Below are 21,488 nucleotides of genomic sequence, written 5' to 3'. Positions count from 1 at the left end.
CCTCCAGCCGCGCAGGGTCCGCCTCTGATTGGTCGTCTACAGCAGCACCTCAGCCTGGGGGCGGGGCTGCGGGGTGGCAAGAGGCCTGGACCGCGGGGATCGAGGCGAGTGCGGAGCGTGGTGCGCAGGTGAGCGGGCGCGGGGCGCAGGTCCAGGGGCGCGTAGGTGAGCTGGCGTGGGGTGCAGGTGGGGGCCCTCAGGTGAGCGGGCGGGGGACGCGCAGGTTGGGGGGAGTGCGCACGTCCGGCGGGGGCGTGTTCGGGTGTGGGGCGATGTGCGCCCAAGTTGGGTGGGTTGTGCGCTCAGGCAAGGGGGCCCTATGCGCAGGCGAAGAGCAGATGCGCGCTCAGCGTCTCAGGGGGCGCGTATGCGCAGGTGAGATTGGGGAGGAGGCACGTGTGTTCCGATGAGGAGAGGCCAGAGGTGTAGGGGTGCCCGTTGGCCCACCCGAGACGACCCTACGGGGACGCTCTATCCCCAGAGTGGTCAGGGCGAGGCGGAGCCAGGTGCGTGCTTCCTGGACTGGGGCGTCCCGCGCAGGAGGATGCATTTTTCCGTTTAAGGAAATAACGGAGCTGCGGTCCTTTGCTCCCTTGCTGGCTGAGAAGCGAGGAGCAGGTAGGAGATGCTGAACTGCTTTCCTAGGAATGGATTAATGAGGGTAGGGGATTGATGTGCCGGGAGCGCCCACAAAAGGTCAAGAGTCCTGTTTCCTTTTCCAACCATCCCTCCTTTCCTGTTCTTAAAATAATGATATATTGCCTCTTTCCTGGACATCCTAGGATTTTATTAGAAAGGTTGCTAAGGGTAGGAGTTGCTGGTTAAGGTTTCTGACAAAAGGTGAAGGAGAGAGGAAAGCTGGAAACGAGGAAGCGTTTTTATGGAGAGGAGTGTGTGAGACCTTCTGTCGTTCACTGCTGGGCGGTCCCGTGTGTCAGGCACCAGGCTTAGCACTACATATTTGGCATCACCTCCGTTTTACAGACGAGGAGACTGAGGGTCCCGAGAGGTGAAGTTACCTGTAGAGAGTCGTGTACTTAGAGAGGGCCAGAGCCAGGGTTCAAACCCACTGGCACCAGTGACATTACTTTGGTTGTGAGGGAACAGCTCCATCTGCAATGCCTGCGTTTAGGGGGCTGGCAGCAGGGGCAGAACACTATCCTGGCCATTCTCACCCTCCCAAACCCCCACGCTAACGGTCAGGGTTGACCAGAGAGCAAGAATTCCACACTGACAGCCTGGTTTCTTTTGCTTAAAAGTTTGTGCTTCTCAACCATGACTCTGTCCAGAGCTGAGGAAGGGGCTGAGTGGCCTGCCCTCGAAGCGCCTGGCACCCAGCGCCCCGGTCTTAGGATGGAGTGGTCTCCTCGTGCCCGCCTGAGCTCCTCCTGCAGTTACTTGGGTAAAGAAACAGGTGCCGGGCCCCGCTGTGCACCATGTCGGGTGCCCAGATTTAAGATGCAATATCTAGGGCCTGCACGGTGAAGTGAGAAAGATACTTTTGTACACTTTTGGTGGGAGCAGAGAATGACCCACTCTTTCTGAGTGCAATTTGGCGAATCTGTTTTTAATAGAATTTTGCATAGTCCTGTTTATTCTCTCAAGAAGTATATAGATGGCTCGGGGGAGGGAGCTGAGAAGCTTAGGGGTCAAAGAGGTCAGGTGTTGGCTTGTGTAGCCCCACAGGCCGGGATGGCCCCCAGGAAGGCGGCAGGCAGGGGCAGGCCTGGCGAGGATGGAGTCGTTTCACCTGCGGGACAATTTTCCATGGAAAAACTAGGATGGTTTGCAAGGCAAAAACTCAGAAACAACCAAGCACGGTTAATTCTTAGAATACTTCTAAACCGAATCCTCTTACGTAACTACTGCTAAAAAAAGGGGACAGATTTCGATACAGTCATTCCTCCATATCTGCGGCTTCAGCATCCTCAGATCCAACTAGATGCTGCAGGTGGCTGAGTCCGTGGATACAGAGGACCAGCTAAGGGAGTTGGGCACCCAGGGATTTTGGTATCGGAGGCAGGTCCTGGAACCGATCCCCCATGGACCCTGAGAGAGACGACTGTGGTAGGAAGCCGCGTACCAAGATAGGACAGAGGGAAGAAGCGAAATTGCAGAAGAATTTGGATACAAACCGATTTTTGGAATAAAGGAGAAGGAAGGAGAGTGGGTGTGTGTTGTGTAAGTCATGAAGCAATCTGGACTGATGCACACCGGAGTTGAATGACTCCTGGGAATGGATTGGAAGGACTTGCAGGTTTGGCTTTTAAACTTGTACTACGATGAGTGCCTTATAATTCCCAGGAGGCAGAAACCCTCTCCTGGCAGCCAGGGCTGCAGTTCACCCTTTAGCATCAGAGGTCAGAGTCTCTGGACATTTCCTTCCAACTAAGGCACATGCCTATTTCTGGAGGCCTCAGAAACAGCTCCGCCGTTCAACGTTCAACGTGAGCGTTCAACGTTCAATGTGAGCGGAGGCCAGAGCTCTCGAGCTGCAGGAGCTGGGTGGGGCCACACGCCCCGGGAGTAGCCTCTGCACTTGGCAAGTGAGCCTTGTGAATTGCATGTGCCAGTTGAGGGGGGAGCACACAGCCTGCAGAGGGCCAAGGGGGATGGAGAAAATCTGCCAAAAGTCAGCGTCACCATAACAGATGACCTCCTTGACTCCAGTTAGAGTCACGAACGTTCCAGAATTGTGGATCTTGTGACTCCAAGAGCTGTTAAAAAAACTCTTTTCCTTGTTGTTAAATTATCCCTCGAGTACTCGTCTACTAGAAAAATTAGGAAAAAAGAGGAAAAACACCCGCTATATTTCCAATACCGTTTAGGCTTTTGGTGTACAGCTGTTTACATAGTCTTTAATGATAAGACTATATTGCGACCTATCCTTGTGCCGTAAATACACCGGGGAATGTTTTTCTGTGCTCAGCTCCTTTTTTTCAACAGTTGCAGAGTATTCCACTGTGTGGGGGTGTCATCATTCATGTGATCTTTTTCCTGAGAGCCACTTGGTTGCGGTATTTTGCAACTGCGTACAGCAGACTCTCATGGAAGTTCTGCCTCTGCGTGTCTACATAGCCATCTGTCTGTGTCCCAGGATAGATTCCTACACGTAGATGCTGGGTCAACATGCAGGTCTTCCTAGCCTCCAGAACCATCCTCACGCCAGGAGAGCGGCTGCTCTCCCCCCCGCCCCCGCCCCCACTGATCTGGATTTTATCGTTCTTTTTCACGCAAAGCCCAGCTAGGGGTCTGTCTGAATGTTTCCGTCTCCACCAGTCCCTACACCAACGAATTTCCAGAACAGACCCGGCTGCTGTTCCGATGAAGTTCTCACTCAGTGTTTCTACGTGTGCGTTAGAATGGTACCTGGCACATCCCTCGGGGAGGTTAGCTGTCATCGTCATCGTTATTCTTCTGAACTTTACTCCAGAGCCTCCCAGGTGTGTCGCAGCGGGTGGAGTTCCCGCAGACCTGGCTCTGTCCCCATAGGCCTGCACCAGCAGAGAACGGCTTGATCCACCTCCCTTGCCTTTTCAACCTCCTCGTCTATAAAATGGGCATGATAGTATTCTCCAGGGTTGGTGTGGGAATCCAGGAAGATAATGGGTGCTTGGAAGCTGGCAGATGCTCAGTCAAGAATCTGTCTGTGACACGTTGCATCATCCAGGGATAGCCTCAACAATCTCTCATGTTCTTCTAATATCTTGCCTCTCTCCCCGCCTCAAGAAGTGGAGTGTGATTCCCCTCCCTTTGATGGGCGGTGGGCTTGTGACTCAGTGGAACCAGTAGAATGTGCTGGGAGTGATGTCATGAGCCTTCCCAGGCCAGGTCCGAAAAGGCTGTACCACCTCTGCCTTGTCTGCTGGAACTCTGGCTGGTTCCCGAGGCTGCCACGCTGGCCCACACTGCTCCAGCACAGCCCCAAGCCGTAGCTACCTTGCCAAGCTCTCCCCAAATTCCCCACGCACAGAAACAATGAGAGCTGGTAAAAAAAAAAAAAAAAAACTGTTGTTGTCTTCAGCCGCTCAGTTGCGGGGTGATGAGTTACGCAGTGGACAACCAGAACACTCTGTGGTGGCCGCCGTGGGTTCATCTCCTTAGCGCTCTGCCGGTCTGAACCTCTCCCTGCTGCCCTGCGGGAGCCTGACGGAGCCCTCCTGAGGCCTGGATGGTACTGACAGTGGTCTTGGCCATCCCTGACTCTCTTAGGTGAACTCTGATGGGGGTCGGGTGGGGCTCTGAGCCCTTGGCCCCATGACTTCATTTACTGGACAAGGTGGGTGATATGGTCACTTTGCACATGAAGAGACTGAAGCCTTACAGTTGTAAATAGCTGTTTAAGGTCACATAGTTTGGATCCCAAATGGGGACATGTTGGCCACATATTCTGCTGAGAACTCACAGCCTTGATGGGGACCGTTGGGCCTCCTGGGCATTCATCGTATCAGCCCCCAACCTCCCTGCCGCCATCCTGGGTCTCAGGTGCATCCCCAAATTACTAAACCCTCAAGATGCCAAAAAGCTGCCGAGGGGCTGGAGTCACCTGTTGCATTGGTCCCCGCCTATGGACAGTGGATGTCTCAGCTCGAGGCATTTGCCCCAGCCCTCTGGTCTTACTGTAGGGAGCTCCCACAGACATGTCCCCCACTGGGGCCGGTGGTGTGGCTGGGCCCGCCCTTGTGGTTCTTAGGATCACAGGATGCACTTCAGTAAAAACCATCAGGGAACTTTGAGGAACAAGATTTATTACTCACAGGTCCTTGAGGGTACACGGCAGGCCTGGGGCCACACAGCGAGGTCACGGGTAGAGAGAGAAGGAAGGAGTATGAACCTGGGGCTCTGCCTTTATTAGGGTGTGAGGGTGGGGTGTCTAGGGTTTCACGGTTCAGTCTTTATTGGTAAATTTTATTGGTAAAATTTTATTTTATCAGTCTTTATTGGTAAAACAGGAATTAGGACAGAGGAAGGAAGAAGCAGGGCCACTCAGAGGTCACTCAGAGGTCACTTAACCACAACAGGGCTTTCGGAATGAGAACGCTTTGTGGGCGGGGCCTTCTAATTCCTTCTCTGGTTGTTTGGCTGGTAGCTGTGTCACATGGCTACCAGTATGTTTATTCAAATGGATGTCTTTTGAAATGAATGCTTAACATTAGACCCTTACACTACCTCATCCCCACACCCTCAGGAGCAACGCCCCTTTAGCTTTGGCTGTGAAACTCAAAAAACAGCCCAGGGAGCTGACCAGGTGCCAAAAAGCCCCACCCATCTCCCTGGCTCTTCTTCCCCAGGTGTGGAACAGTAAACCTCCTTGATCCCGCTTTCACAGCAGCTGCCAAACCTCACGTGCGTGGGTTTTCATGGCCCAAGACAGTCAAGAAGGTCCCTCAGTCCAGCGAGTCTGCAGACATCCAGGCTCTGAGCCCTGGGGACTCTCAATGCTGCTCTGGGTTCCTAGGACCTCACTGGCTCTTAGAATGTGACCATGGGAACGTACAAACCCTAGGCGGGGCCTGATTCAGACAGATGGCACAAAGAAGCTTCTAGAACTGTTTCAGGTGCATATGCAGCTACCTGTTGTAAATGTACAAAGAAAATACCTTTTGGTTCATCGCTGCTTATCAGGGATGCGTCTGTGGCGTGTTAAGGCTGGTATCCAAGGTCCATCGACTGTTATGAAGTGTTTCCTATTTGCCGGGCATCGTATGTGCCAGGCAAAAATCCTGGGAGATGCAGTGGCCTTACGCACCCCCCACGAGGCCACTTTCCCTTTTGAAGCCCTGAGCATCGAGCTCGTACCTCTCACTCGGTTCCAGCAGCAGACCTGGAATAAATGCCATTTGGGTCCTTAGCTCCCTTTGATCCTGAAATAGCAGCTCCCTGAGTGTCTTCGTCATCTTCGTGTCCCTGCAGAACTTGGTTCAGAGGGTTGAGAAGGATCAGGCCGACCTGTTGATCAGAAGAGTCTGGAGATCTTAGAGGGGCCAGTTCAAGAAGGAAAACTTCTGCTCTGCTGTGAAACCGCTTGACAAGAGGTTGGAGGTAAGCGTGTCTTGGCGCTGTTGTTCATGAGCGCCGGCAGCGACCTTTCAGCTTTGAAAAAGTAAAGACAGCTAGTGCATCAGCTCTTGGCATCGGGTCCTGTCTGTGAGTCTTAGGGAAAAAAGAAAATACACCCAGAACACCTCCTTCTCTTTTGCGGGCCGTCTGTTGCCAAGGATATTATCTACACGTTTACTACAAAATTCATTGCTTCCGACAGCCAGCGAGGTGACTCCTGCGCAAATGAACTCTGTGATAAGCTCAAAATATTTGTATGGGCTTGTTTTAATCCCTAGAAAGTATGCTTTTTCTTTTTGGCAGCGTTCTTTGGTTTTCCACGCTTAGTTCTCAGCCTGTGCATCTCTGGCCCTTTTGTAATTTTCCAGCCCGTTAGATGAGAGTAGCTGCCACGCACCAGGCTCTCGATTCTGCGTTTTAGGGCCGTAGAGATGGATGGTCCCAGCCCATAAAGAGCTCTTCATCCTGCCTGGTACATCGTAGGCGTTCCCTAAACCGACCCGTGTAAATTAAATTAAATGATGCAGCTACAGTTCCCACACGGCAAGTCAAAATGTCTTTCATCATTGAAACTTTTTAAATGAATGCACATTTGTATTAAAGTAGCTCATATTCATATTTTTTTTAAAAATCAGTGTTAAAATAAACTATGCCCAACCTCATTCTATAGTCTCACTTCCCAGAAGCAAGTACTTTTCATTCTTTTACCTACTTTTGTGTCATTGTTTTTACCAGCTTATTTCTAAATGATTTGCTTTTCTTCCGACTTTATACATTTTCCCTTCTGACTTTATACATTTCCTTATACGCATCCAGTAGTCAGTCAATAACCAGAGTTTACATGGTTCTGGCAAAGTTACTATTATTTACTGTTACGCTGAGTAACGTATTATAATTATATATTTTTTTTCCCTTGTGTGACTTTTTATTTTTCTTGGAATTAATGCTCGCCTCACTTACTCCATTTGCTAAGGTTTCTACGCATCTATCAATAATTGTTTTTCTGCGTGTTCTAACAGAGCTGTCATACATGTCAATAATTTTTCTACACACTCTAACACAACAAAATTTATCATTTCCGTTCCTGCCTCCGCTCACAGCCAATCATCCTGTACCAATGTGGATGGTACAATGGGGACTATCTCGTCCATTGCACAGCTGTCACCTTGGGACTTCCTCTTTTCCTCTCGCTGGACATCCCTTTAGCAGCTCTCTTGGATCTTGCGTCTTCTCCTCTGAATCGTAGTTAACCTGGAAATAGAATTCCAGGTTGAAAAAAAGTCTCCCTCAGAATTCTTAAAGTTTTCCCATTCTCGATGTCTGGAATCTAACTTGCTGCCAGTGTGATGCTTAATCCTGGATTTTCCCTGAAAGCTTTTAAGATCATCTTTTTTTTTATCCCTCATATTTTGAGACTTCACAATTGTGAACTTGTTCGGAAAGTCGGGTTTCACTTCCCCCATATTATAACCATTTAGAGCAGCTGCTACTTAGCTGCATATAATTCCTCTTCTTCTTTTTTTGTAAAGTGATTGTTTCTTCAACAGCCTACATGTACTAAACACTCTTCCAGGCCCTGATAGAAAAATGATGACTAGAACACACAATTACTGCCCTTTGGGAGCTTACATTCTAATGGGGAGAGACAGACAATAAACATGTGCTCAAGGAAATAAGCAGAAGAATTCCACAGGGTGAGAAGAGTTATTAAGAAAATAAAGTCATAGGTAGAGTGGCTGGTCAACTTGCACCCTGGTACAAGATGAATGACTATCGGGGGGGCGTGGAGAATGGAAATGATACACTTTGTGGTGTTAGAGTGTGTAGGAAAATTATTGACATGTATGACAGCTCTGTTAGCACATGCAGAAAAAAAAAATGGCGATAGGTGCATAGAAACCTTAGCAAATGGAAAAAGTGAGGCAAGCACAAACTCCAGGAAAAATAAAAAGTCATACTGAGGAGGGGACATTTTACACGAGACCTGAACGAGGAGACCTGCAAAGCGTGTTCTAAGCAGAGAAGTCGCAGGTATTATGAACAGGATGAACCATTTTCGAGGATCAGTAAAGACCCTTGTGTGCCTGGAGCAGAGGGTGTGAGGGGAGAGTGGAGAGGAAGGGGGCCAGGAAGGCAGGAGCAGATGGTGTGGGCTCCGAGCCACGGAGGGCATGTGGTGAGAGGGGCATTCTACTGCCATTTAGGGGATGAATTGAGATGAGCAAGCCAGGTGGGAGGTTGTTGCACGTTCCCAGGGAGAGATCCTAAGGTGCAGCGATGTCTTCCTGCCTGGCATCCACTGTCCAGGACAAGGCACAGGGAAGGGAGTGAACGAGGCCAGCCCAGCAGGGCCCAAGAGGAGTGGGGGATGTGGTGGGGAGAGGCAGTGTCTTATTTTTCACAGAACAGTCTGAACAGAGTGTCTCTCCTTCCCTCAGGGCCCAATGGCTGCAAAATCTCAGCCCAACGTTCCCAGAACCAAGAGTCCGGATGGGGTCACCAAGGATGGGGCTGCTCCTCATGGGCAGTGGGGCCGTGCCTGGTAAGGACCTCACCCGTCTTCCCAGCCAGAAAAGAGAGTAGAGTTTTAGCGAGAGGTTGCCAGCCTTTGGGATTTTATGAAGCTATTAGAAGAAGTTTCTTTTATCGTAAAGATTCTGAAAGGTAAACAGTTTTCATTTTATAAAGTAAGGAATTAAAAAAAGAAGAAACTAAAAAGTCAAGGATAGCCGGTGTGCTAGCCGTATAGTACATGGGCGTCACGGTTCTCCTGGAGCCATAGAGTGATGGGGACGTGGTGTGGGTGAACAACCCCCATGGCCCGGAATGGAGAAGCCCCTGGCCTTGTTGGTCACAGATGGCCTTCCTGCATCCGTCTCCTGGGCCCTGGGCTTTCTGTGGGTGCCCACAGGTCCATCCACCTCCTGATTGATGGCCGTAAGGCGAGCCTGCTGAGTGGCTTCTCCAGGCAACGGGAAGGGCTTTGCCCTGAGACTGACACCCTTCTCTCACGAGGTGCTGTCTGGTTGGAACAACTGTGTGCACACAAGCAAAGCATCCTCTTTGCGAGGGCAGAGGGCCTGGCAGGCCGTGGGGTGACCACCTGCCGTCTCCCGCAGGGAGGTGGACTGGTTCTCCCTGGCGAGCATCCTCTTCCTGCTGCTCTTTGCACCTTTCATCGTGTACTACTTCATCATGGCGTGTGACCAGTACAGCTGCTCCCTGACCGCGCCCGTGGTGGACATCGCCACCGGGCGTGCTCGTGTCTCAGACATCTGGGCCAAGACGCCATCTGTGACGAAGAAAGCAGCCCGGCTCTACACCCTGTGGGTCACGTTCCAGGTCAGCCCTCCCAGCCATGGTGGTCAGGGTGCAGTGTGTATGGAGCGTCCCCTCCTGCTGGGATAGTCCTGGCCGTTTGTCACGGAAATAGAATCCTGGCTCAGATGGGCCTTATTTCCAGGACCCAACAGGGCACGACCCAGAGCCTGATGCACTTAGCTTCACCTTCAGATAGGGGGCACCTGACAGCGTCCTGGGATCCGAGACGCCTTCAGTGTGAGCCTCCCCACGTCAGGAGTGTGCCCCGCCCTCCAGGGACAGGCCGAGTAGTAGGGAGCAAGACCCCTTGGGAGGGCGTAAGGGCGTGGCTGGCCCAGGGAAGCCCTGTTCACAGCAGGAATCTTACCTTATGGGAGCTCCATTGAAAGAGCATCTCGCCCCCAGAGGGACCCTCGGTTACGAGAGACACCACTCAGCAAAGCCAAGGCCTGTGTTCCTGACAGGTGGTCGCACAGTCTTGGTCAAGGATGTCCTCAGCTCTTTTGTGACCCCACTGGCCTCCCAGGCCAGAAGGAGTTCACCAGGCAGGGGCCGTTTGCACGGCGAACCTAGTACACAGTGGCATTATTTATTATCGGAACCCAGGACGTTTCCAGGGAAACAGGAGTTTCTCGTCGTGGAGGAAGGCTCCAACCATTTTTAGCTTTTTCTCCCCAGGGTCCCAGCTTTTGGGCTTCAGACTCCCTCTCACTTCAGATCTCTTGGTCCCTTTGGGTAAAAAGTAGAAGATAAGAGTAGCATGAGCCACAATAGCCCAAAACTGGGAACAACCCAAATGTCCATCGACAGACAAATGGATACGCAAAATGTCCATCCATGCAGTGGAATATTATTTGGCCGTAAAAAGGAATGCAGTGCTGGCATAAGCTACAACGTGGATGAACCTTGAGAACAATCTGCTAAGTGAAAGAAATCTGTAATAAAAGGACAAATCCCATAGGATTCCGTTTATATGTGAAGTCCAGAACAGGGAAATCCGTGGAGACGGAAAGTGGATTAGTGGTTCTCAGGGGCTGGGGGAAGGGGTATGGGGAATTAGTGTTTAGTGGGGACAGAGTTTCCCAAAGAGTTCATGGAAGATGGAAAGTTCTGGAGACAGATGGTGGTGATGGTTGCACGACACTGTGAATGTACGTGATGCCACTCAACCGTACACTTCCTTCTGGAATTGGATATCTGACCATAATCAGGATTTCTTGCCGACATACGGTGCCTTCCTATCTGTCATCTCAGTTAATAAAAGCCGGGCTGTGTCAACACAGGCAGGCCCTTCGGGACGCAGGGGATTTAGCTCAAAATCTCTGTGTTTCAGGTGCTTTTGTACGTGGTGCTTCCTGACTTCTGCCATAAGTTTCTGCCGGGCTACGTAGGCGGCGTGCAAGAGGGCGCCGTGACTCCTGCAGGTGACCTGGAGCTCAGCCGCCGCCTCCCTCCCCCGGGCTGCTTCCGTCCCAAAGACTGCTCGCTGACAAAATTAAAAGTTTGCTGGGAAATTCCTACAACACCTGGCCTCGAGACAATCCAGGGCAACCCAGGGCTGTCCCGGATGTGGGGCTGAAGAGCAGGCTCTTCAGTAAAGACGGGGCTGAACGGCCTCCCGCCCCACGCTGGTTGCCATAAATGGGCTCCTGGAGCATCTCTCTTCCAAGAACACATCGCATCCATCAGTGGTGTCCGGGGGTGGGGAGCGGGGGCAGCTTTTGCTTAGGGGACCTCAGAGCTACCCGGTCCCATTCGTTCCCCATGGTTACCGAGACCCCATGAGGAGCTCTCCCACTCTGTCCCTGCCCTCTCAGAGCTCCCGGTCCAGTGGGGAGACTGCAGTGCTCCCCGGTGAGCCATGGGGGCATCCTCTCGCTTCTGCTGGAGCTCGGCCCCAAGTCTAACAAACGGCAGGCCGGTCACTCAGCCTCTGGTCCGTTGAGGAGAACCAGGACGAAAGCAAGAGTCTGCGCCCTGTCCCTCTTCTAAGGGCTCTGCCAGCAGGAGCCGTTAGTCCCTGGAATAACAGCAGGAGGTGTGCGCCTAGCCTGGGGCTGGAGTCTGGGTGCCCTGGACGAGGACCTGAGCAGCGAGGCCCCGAAAGCGTGGAGGGCCCGAGCCAGGTGCTGCTGCGTGGCGCGGGTCGGGAAAACGCCTTGACTTTTAAATCTGCCTTCCTTCACAGGAGTTGTCAACAAGTACCAGGTCAACGGCCTGCAGGCGTGGGTCATCACGCATCTTCTCTGGTTTGCGAACTCACACCTCTTCTTCTGGTTCTCTCCCACCATCATCTTCGACAACTGGATCCCGCTGCTGTGGTGCGCCAATATCCTCGGCTACGCCGTTTCCACCTTCGCCATGGTCAAGGGTTACTTCTTCCCCACCAATGCTGAAGACTGGTACGTGCTTCCGCCACTGGAGTGGAAAGAGGGTGCCTTCCCTCCTCGCCTTTTTCTGTTCCCTTGGGAGGGGAGGTTGTAAAGCCCTGAGGACTGAGAATCCTTGAAAGAAGAGCTTATTGGAACTTGTCTGACTCTGGGGAACATCCTGCCTTAGGAAGAATACAGTTGAAGATGGCCAAGTTCCATCCTTGGTGGCCGAGTTGTCCCCTGTAGGGCTGGCCTGGGAGCAGGGAGGTGGGAAAGGCAACTTCTGGCCAGGGGCAAAGGCAGCCCATTGCGTCTTTTTCTGGAACATCAGCGTGGCCTGAAACAATCTTAGTGAAGAGTCTTGTTGTCTCAGTGGCTTTAATGTAACAGCTTCCCAGGGAGAGCCCTACTGGTTGGTGCCCATTCTCATGGAAGCCTTGAGTTGGACAGTTGTGAGCCATCCATCCATCCATCTCTTCATGTATTCATTTATTCAGCTCTTCATCCATCCATCCATCCACCTACCCATCCATCCATCCATCCATCCATCCACCCACCCACCCATCCACCCACTCACTCACCCATCTACCCACCCATCCATCCACTCATCTATCTATCCATCCATCCATCCATCCATCCATCCATCCATCCATCTATCCATTCATCCATCCATCTATCCATCCATCCATCCATCTCTTCATGTATTCATTTATTCAGCTCTTCATCCATCCATCCACCCACCCACCCATCCATCCATCCATCCATCTATCCATCCATCCATCCATCTCTTCATGTATTCATTTATTCAGCTCTTCATCCATCCATCCATCCACCCACCATCCATCCATCCATCCATCCATCCACCCATCCACCCATCCACCCACTCACTCACCCATCTACCCACCCATCCATCCACTCATCTATCTATCCACCCATCCATCCATCCATCCACCCACCCACCCACTCACTCACTCACCCATCTACCCACCTATCCATCCATCCATCCATCCATCCATCCATCCATCCATCCATCTACCCATCTATCCATTCATCCATCCATCTATCCATCCACCCATCCATCTATCCATCCATCTATCCATCCACCTATCTACCCATCTGTCCACCCATCTACCCATCTATCCATTCATCCATCCATCTATCCATCCACCCATCTACCCATCTACCCATTCATCCATCCATCCATCCACCCACCCACCTATCCATCCATTCACCCATCCTTCATCCCTCCCTTCCTCCCTCCCTCCATCCATCCATTCATCAACAGATATTTGTTGGTTTCCCCCCTGTAGACAGGTGTAGGCAGTGGGGCTTTAGGTGAAAACAAGATTCTTGTTCTTGGGGTGCTTACATTTTAGTCTGGATGCCAAAATAAAACCAAAGGGTGTTTCCTTTCACTGTCACCCCTCGGCTCTTGGAAGCATGTTTGGCGATGGTGCTTTGGGCGTGTGCGATGATCACGTAATGAGGCTGGTCTTCTGCGGCTTGTGGGAATCATTCTCACTGTTCTATGATCACCTCACCTATTGTAGACTTCGTATGTTTTGCTTCTGCTTCCCCTAACTGAGGGAAATGGACAGAAAAGTATGTTCTTCTAATTACACAGAATTCCCCCTATGTATACAACAGCAAGTTACATCTAACAAGGGTCTCCAGTGAGTTATCTTGGCCCATTCTCCAGTCACCCCTGGAGAGGGCTTTGGGGTCAGGGAACTGGGTAGTGAATGGTTCAGGAACTTGACCAGTGAGGGGTCCACGTGGGCCCCAGAAGCAGGCACACATGCTGCTTTTCTCTGTACCTTGGCATCATTTACAACTTTGCACGCCCACCGGAGGCTCCAATGCCCTGTGAGTCCGCTTCAGGGGAAAATCTTAGTTCAGTCGAGCCAGTTCTGCAGCTCACCTGTGCCATGCCTCAGGGGAAGCTGGAGGAGGGTGGGGAGAAACCTGGGGACTGCCGACAAACTCTTAAGCACAGATACATCTGCCCGCCTTCCCAGGCCGGGAGCAAGCAGCTCACGTGCCTCCTGCTGGTGGGAGTGGGGGGGTCTCTGCTGAGCCGAAGCCGAACGCAGAGCGAAAGGACACGAGGCCGCGGGGAAGCAGGGAGCACGGACGCGCCCTCTGCTTGCGTGGTTCTCCGCGGCCCGCGGCAGCCTCCGCCTCGGGCATCTGCCTAGGCCCGGGCTGAGCACCTGCATCCATGCTAGCAAAACAGGCCACACGTCGTGAGCTGCGCTCAGTAACCCAACGCATCTTTCATTTCTCTTTTTAAGCAAATTCACAGGCAATTTCTTTTACAACTACATGATGGGCGTTGAGTTTAACCCGCGAATTGGGAAGTGGTTTGACTTCAAGCTGTTCTTCAACGGACGCCCTGGGATTGTTGCCTGGACGCTCATCAACCTGTCCTTTGCAGCAAAGCAGCAGGAGCTCTACGGCCACGTGACCAACTCCATGGTCCTGGTCAACGTCCTGCAGGTAGCCTGGCTGCGGCCGCAGCGGGTGGAAGCTCTGACACTTGCTGGGCGCTGGGGAAACCCGAAAACCGGATAGTTTTCAAAGGGAGTCGGCCCCCTTCTCTCCTGTCTCTGAGGAGCAGGCTAGCGAGCACGTAGTGACAGGTCTGTCATGTGCAGGTGCCACGTGGGCCCTGGGGGCGCTTGTGGCCAGTGGCCACTTTCCTAGAGGACGCCTGTTAATGGCTCAAGGGTGTTCTGATGGCTTGAGAACATTAACACCATTCCGACGGTTCTGGAAGGTCCCAGGCTCACGGTCCTGGCCACATCCACAGCTTACGGCCTGTAAGGCATTTTCCCCACGTGGTCCCCGTGGCTCTCAGGCAACCCCCTCGAGGTGGGGGCTGAGGAGCAGTGATTCATTTTCACCTTTTCCCCATTTATGTAAATGGACATCAGTCTCTTCCACTCCCCCTGGGCACAGTGGTCACCCCCCATGCAGGGCACACATATGCTGGGACATTCCCTCCATGGGCGAAGGGCTTCCGTGCTGGCGTGGACCCCGGCCCATGATGTCACATCCCCCGTGGGCCGTCCCCAGCCCTTCCACTCTGAGCGATCTCTGCTCCAAGCTCCACAGCCTGGGTGTCACCTCCTAGCAATGCCCCTTTCAGTCATCATTTGCGGAACATCCTTGTCTCAGACTGCAGACTTTCAGGACAAGGATGCTTTGTCCCCCCACTGTCCTCCATGTCCCAGGCATGGTGGGAAGCACAGGGCCAGCCCGATGGTGCATGTCACCCGAGGAGCTCAGTGACACTCCCGTGCCACCTCCTCGTCTACTGAAGCGGCTTTCCCCAGGTCCCCCATCAGTGCCCCACAGTTGGTACCTGGACGCTCCTGTTTTCCAGGCCATCTACGTGCTGGACTTCTTCTGGAACGAAACCTGGTACCTGAAAACCATTGACATCTGCCACGACCACTTCGGGTGGTACTTGGGCTGGGGCGACTGCGTGTGGCTGCCGTACCTGTACACGCTGCAGGTGAGGAGCGAGGACCGCGAGCCCCCGGGGCTGCCGCTGCCCAGCTCAGCACGGCGTTAGGCTGTTTGGTCCCAGGTGTGCCCCGGGCTACCCTCCGAGCAGACGCAGCTGAGCACATGCTGAGCTTTGCTCCCTGTGTGGTGTCTGTTCTCGGGGGCACCAGATGCTGCAGAGCGGAGGCTGCTCCCGTTTCTGGGAAGAAGGGAAGGCTTAGTGTCGCAGTCAGCTCGGGCTGTCTAAACAGTCCAACGGACGTGCGGCTTAAACCACAGACATTGACTGTCTCCCGGTCCTGGAGGCTGGAAGTCTGTGATCCAGGTGTCACCAGGGCTGGTCCCTCATGAGTCCTCTCTCTTTGGCATGTGGATGCCGTTTTCTCCCTGTGTCCTCACAGGGTCATCCGTCTGTGTGTCTGTGTCCGATCTCTTCTTCTTATAAGGACCCCAGTCACACTGGATCAGGGCCCTCCCCAAGGACCCCATTTTACCCTAATCACCTCTTTAAAGACCCCAGTTGCAAATACAGTCACATTCTGAGGTTCTGGGGGTCAGGACTTTAGAATATGAATTTGGGGGACACAAGTCATCCCGTAAAACTTAGAGGAGAAGAGGATACAGGGTAGACACTGGGTAAAAGGGAAGAATTTGGGGGATCTGGGTGGATGGAGGGGGTTATTTATGTTCATGTCTATTCAAATCTTAATGCTTAAATGATAAGAGGCCTTCTTTCTTACCTTTATTTCTTCCTTAAATACTTCGTGAGGGTCTCCACGGCACTAGGCACGTGCCGGAGAGGCAGGAGAAGGAGACGCGGAGGGCCCTGCCCTCGGAGCCCACGGCCCGGGGGGCAAGTCCATGAAAGAGGCAGCGCAGAGCAGGGAGGGGGTGCTTGATGGGAAGTGGGGGTGCTGACCCCCAAGAGAGGGCCAAGGAGGGGTCCCCAACCTGCAGTTGTGGGCCAGCAAAAGCATTGAGGCAACCACAGCCAGGCCGAGGGCAGAATGATGATGCTGGGGGTAAGAACATTCCAGAAAGGTGGCATGGTGTGTGCAGTCTTGTATGTGAGAACATTTCGGGGCCAGGGGCGTGTGGGGAGCTGACGGGGACATTTAAGGCAGGAAACAGTTCAGCATGGCTGGGACGCAGGACCTGAGGCGTGGTGGGGAGAATTCCCCGACGGAAGCTGGAGGATCGAGCAGGGCTCGGCACCGTTGAGCAGGCGTTGATGTCGGAGGCGTCCGGGGGCTGGGAGGCTAGGAGAGGGGAGCGTTCTGGATGAGAGAGGACCGGCAGGTCTCCAAGGGGGGCGTCACGGAGCCGTGAGTGCCGAGATGGGCTGAACCAGGCCAGAGTCCTCAGGAGAGCCCTGGCACGCTGCACTGAATCCGGGTGTAGAGCGCTGGCCTGGGGAGCCAGAGGGACCTGCGTCTGCACCTCTGTAGGGCCACCAGCCAGGGGAAGGGCTCCCGAACATCTCTGAAAAACCAGGGCAGATGCCACCTCGGTTGGGGCTGCGTGAAGCCGAGGACGTGTGCGTGTGCAGTGCTGGGCAGCTGGCCTGGGCGGCTTCGGACGACACCCCACCCCACACTGCGCCCCGTGTAGAGTTGCTCTTGAGGGCAGGTAGGGGGTGGGAGAGGCCTCGTCTGTAGGCCCCCAGCCCGTCGCAGCTCTGCCGAGAGCAGCTCTGCTCCCCTCTGGGTAAGCTGGCTGCTTGAGAGGCCTGGCCACGTGCCACCTGCTCGTTCCCTAGGTGAGTGAGGAGGTCTGGGGACAGGGCGAAGAACTTTCTAGGACACCCATGTCGTAGCAGCAAGCTGGGGGGTCTGCTTGAACAGGTTGTGCAAGGATGGAGAGAACCAAAGGGGAAAGACTTCACAGGCGGTACAGGATGTGAGCCAGCCAGTGCATGCAGCCTCCCAGAGCAAGGGCCCTGGGAAAGCAGGAAAGTCACAGCAGAGCCAGCACGGTCAAGGGAAAGAGCCTGCACGGGAGGCCAGACGTTCTGAACTGTGGTCCCCACGTGGGATCCTCTGGATGGGTCCTCTGGACCCGTTTCTCCCCCTGGCTGGTGGTAGGCCTGCCCTACCTGATTCCCTGATTCTGTGAAATCCTTTGTTCGGGTGTGCAAACAGTAGCAACAAATTTTATGTATCTATCCATCTCTATCTTAATATGTACCAGGCCGTGCCTTGTTTTGGCCTCTGTATATCTTAGGTATATACATACGTATATTTCATATTATATTTGTATTAGGGTCCTCCGGAGACAGAATCAATAGGATGTATGAATTTTATATGCACACATCCGCGCATGCGCATATGTCCATAGATACGTGTATGCAGTCATGCACCGCATAATGACTTTTCGGTCAACAATGGACCGCATATATGACAGTGGTCCCATAAGATTAGGACCGTACAGCCTAGGTGTGTAGTAAGCTCTACCATCTAGGTTTGTGTGAGTGCACTCTGTGGTTGCACAACTGAATCACCTAAATACGCATTTCTCAGAACATATCCCCGTCACTAAGTGACACATGACTGTGTGTATATATATATGTGACTGTGGTCCTGGCAAGTCCTAAATCTTCAAGGCAGCCAGCAGCTGGAGGTCCAGGGAAGAATTGAGCTTGCAGCTGGATCTAGAGGCCATCTGCTGGTGGAATCCACTCTGGTTCCAGGGAGATCAGTCTTTCTTCTCTTAAGACCTTCAACTGATTAGACAAGGCCCACCTACATTATGGAGGGTAATCTGCTTTACTCAGTCTACTGGTTAGAAATGTTAGTCACCTCTTAAAAATACCTTCATAACACGTAGACTAGCGTTTGACCAAATATCTGGGTACCATGGCCTTGCCAAGGTCACACACAAAATTACTATCATGATGTTATATTCAAATGATCTCTTTTCTATTGTTATATATCTTATATTTATACTATCTATGATGATACGTATATGTATGTAGGTAGATAGATAGAGAGGTGGGTAGTTAGGCAGGTGGATATACAGATTTGTCTATTTACTCATTTGCTCCCCACGACAAGCCTCTGAAGCAGGCGCTTCTATTGACACAAGAGGAAACCGAGGCACGACCCAGGCAGGCAGCTAGTTGGGGTGGAGGCGGGGTCTGACCGCTGGCCGCGCTCCCGAGCCCCTGCTCCCGCCGGCTGCCTGGATGCAGCCACGCCTGACGTCTCCCCTCCTGCCCGCAGGGCCTGTACCTGGTCTACCACCCCGTGCAGCTGTCCACCCCGCACGCCATGGGCGTCCTGCTGCTGGGCCTGCTGGGTTACTACGTGTTCAGGATGGCCAACCACCAGAAGGACCTGTTCCGCCGCACGGGCGGGCGCTGCCGGATCTGGGGCAGGAAGCCCGAGGCCATCGAGTGCTCCTACACGTCGGCCGACGGGCAGAAGCATCGCAGCAAGCTGCTGGTGTCGGGCTTCTGGGGCCTGGCCCGCCACTTCAACTACACGGGCGACCTCATGGGCAGCCTGGCCTACTGCCTGGCCTGTGGCGGGGGCCACCTCCTACCCTACTTCTACATCGTGTACATGACCATCCTGCTGACCCACCGTTGCCTCCGGGACGAACACCGCTGCGCCCTCAAGTACGGCCGCGACTGGGAGCGCTACACCACCGCCGTGCCCTACCGCCTGCTGCCTGGCATCTTCTAGAGGGGTAGCCCGGGCTGCGAAGGGCGTTTGGAGCCGGGTCTGTTGGGGCTGACATCCCTGCTCCACCCTCTGGGAACCTCAGTTTCCTCGTCTGTAAAAAGAACCTGGCGTTTGGCAGGCTTCTTGTAAACGAGAGTGTGCTTCCCTTTCCCCTTGTGGGTGTTTTTGTTTTGTTTTGTTTTGTTTTTTTGGTGAGGAAGATTGGCCCTGAGCTAACATCTGTTGCCAGTCCTCCTCGTTTTACTAGAGGAAGATTGTCACTGAGCAAACGTCTGTGTCGACCTTTCTCTATTTTGTGTGGGATGCTGCCACAGTGTGGCTTGGCAAGCACTAGGTCAGCACCCGGGATCCAAACCTGTGAACCACAGGCCGCCGAAGTGGAGCACATGAACTTAACCACTAAGCCACCGGGCCGGCCCCTCCCCTCGGTTTGAGGGGAATTCTGAGGGTTTGCACCCACTGTCTTCTCACCAGCAGAAATGACCAGTTTTCTCTATGCAGTGATCCAAGAGCAGGAGGATGGCCTGATCACCTGTGATGGCCCATTGGTGACAGTGTTTCTTCTCTGTGCTGGGAGCCTGAGCAGCTGTGCTGCCCAGACACACTGGCGTCTGACACTGAAGGGACATCTCCAGCTCCCCTGATCAGGAGGGCACCAAGTCTTGCTGGATAAAGTGGAAGGGCTACAGAAGGTGGGCCAGGAATCAATTTACTGCCTTCCGGCCGCAGTTCCCCTTGGCCGTGTGCACGATGTCACATTTGTCTGTAGAGGGGCACTGAGGGATGCTGCACGAGGAAGGGGCTTCTAGTTCTGGTACATCCATGAACTCAGGCTCAGGCGACCCAGAGAACCTGTCCACCATCCCGGGAGCCTCACCCCTGTCTTCTCTAATGAGATCTGAATCCCAGACTTGGGGAGGGGACCCTCTTGCCTTAGGCACTCCCTCAACCCTAGGCTATTCGTGAAAGCTCTCTTTAGACATTCTTGCCCCAGCGGAGTTAACAGTTCTCTATATTAAACTTTCCCTGTTCACACTTCTGTGTGGTTTCTGTCTCCCTGTCGGGCCCGACCATTCGTAAGGCTCGGGTTCTGGGATGTAGAAGGATGCCCAGGAAATGGTGGGCCAGATGCTTGGGTGCTGCCTCCGAGCTCTAGTGCCCACCGGGGGGGATTCAGGGAAGTGGTGCCACCCTCCCCCAGGGCCGGTCCTTTGTTGGGGCTTTTCTCATGCTGGGTGTGGGAGTCTGTTCCATTTGCCGAAGGAGGAAATCCCAGCGTGGCCGCCTACTCCCAGCAAGTGAACAGAGAAGCCAGAAAGCCGGGGCCAGGGTTGTCTCACACCCTGAGAAACCAAAGCTGTGAATGAGCCGGGATCCTTGAGCGCCTGGGCAGGGAGGGGAGGGGCAGGGCGGCACCACCCCTGCTTCAAGTTAGAACCTGTTGAACAAGACAGCCTGCCTCCTGAACAGCTGGAGGGCATCAGAGCTGGGGCCCCACACCGGCCGGACTTTGACTTCAGAGCAAAGTTTCCCAGTGCTGGGGCCCCACCCCTGCCCATTCCAGCTCTTGGGGCTGAGCGAGTCCCAGGCATCTGTATTTGTCACAAGCTACAGGAATGATTCAAATACTGGCCAGACCAGTTAACCCCTGCCCTGCATGGCCCTGAGTAAAGCGGACTCCTCCCTTTCCTCCCAGACATGGAGTGAATTCACTTTAAGGAGGCTGGAGTGTAGTGGTTGTGAGCTCAGATCCTGGCTCCGCCATTTAACAGCTATGTGGCCTTGAGCAGGTGACTTACCCTCTCTGTGCCTTGGCTTCCTCGTTTGAAAAATAAGGGTAATTATTATTTTCCTGCCCTGCAGTGAGAACGGCTTCTCACTGATTTCGTAGGCGAGCTCTAGTTCAAATCTTAGATCTGCCTCTATCAATTAGCCAAGTTTTGTTTGCGTTAGTCCCTCTGAGCTGAGCTGAAGTTTGATCGCTTGTGCAGTGTGCTGGGCACACACAAGTCCAGTCTGTGCTCACTGTGGTTCACTCCCCTTTGCATGTGGATGAAACCCAGCCCCTCCTCTGCAGATAAGGACAGGTGAGACCAGGAGCCCCACCGTCTGCACAGTGACATCGGACCAGGAGGCCTCTGTCAGTCGCTAGGTACAAAGTGCATTAAATTCTTGGTGAAGCCACAGCCCATGGACCCCTGGGAAGACGGCCTGGCCTTCTGCCTCCTCCTCACGGAAAGGACTGCTCGGACCCTCACAGCCAGGCGGGCTGGACCATGCTCCAGGGTCCAGTCCAGAGGAGACCTCAGTTGGGGACAGAGAGGAGGGAGGTGGTCTGCCCTGGAAAGTCTCTGTAGTGTAAACTGATGGTTTCTGCCTGTTGGGAAGCTTTTCAAGCAGCCCACCCAGCTCCATGCCACGGCCTTTCTAGCTGCTAAACAAGTTTCCTGAGCACCCACGAGGCTGAGCTATAGAGAGAGGGCCTTCAGGGCATGCACTCTGGCCCCAGATGGAATCTGAATCCCAGCTCTGCAGT

At 53.4% G+C, this 21,488-nt stretch overlaps 1 protein-coding gene across 4 annotated transcripts; it reads left to right on the top strand.

Annotated features, from left to right (window-relative positions):
* Nucleotides 1-20: 20 nt before the first annotated feature.
* Nucleotides 21-19,987, top strand: DHCR7 (7-dehydrocholesterol reductase). Of its 4 annotated transcripts, none has more exons than XM_014828040.3 (9): nucleotides 21-128; nucleotides 5,914-6,042; nucleotides 8,499-8,602; nucleotides 9,180-9,402; nucleotides 10,715-10,805; nucleotides 11,570-11,783; nucleotides 14,048-14,252; nucleotides 15,142-15,273; nucleotides 18,488-19,987. In XM_014828040.3, the coding sequence occupies exons 3-9, from the start codon at nucleotides 8,505-8,507 to the stop codon at nucleotides 18,950-18,952; spliced, it is 1,428 nt and encodes a 475-aa protein (XP_014683526.1). In that variant the 5' UTR covers nucleotides 21-128; nucleotides 5,914-6,042; nucleotides 8,499-8,504; the 3' UTR covers nucleotides 18,953-19,987. The 4 variants fall into 4 exon arrangements, with proteins under 4 accessions (XP_014683526.1, XP_014683527.1, XP_070344478.1 ...); XM_014828041.3 differs by having other exon boundaries at nucleotides 65-165; XM_070488377.1 differs by having other exon boundaries at nucleotides 107-200.
* Nucleotides 19,988-21,488: the final 1,501 nt, after the last annotated feature.

The sequence above is a fragment of the Equus asinus genome, chromosome 17 (assembly GCF_041296235.1).
Source record: "Equus asinus isolate D_3611 breed Donkey chromosome 17, EquAss-T2T_v2, whole genome shotgun sequence".
NCBI classification, from domain to species: Eukaryota; Metazoa; Chordata; class Mammalia; order Perissodactyla; family Equidae; genus Equus; species Equus asinus.
Note: the sequence above shows the minus strand (reverse complement) of the source record. Positions and strands in the feature narration are given on the sequence as shown.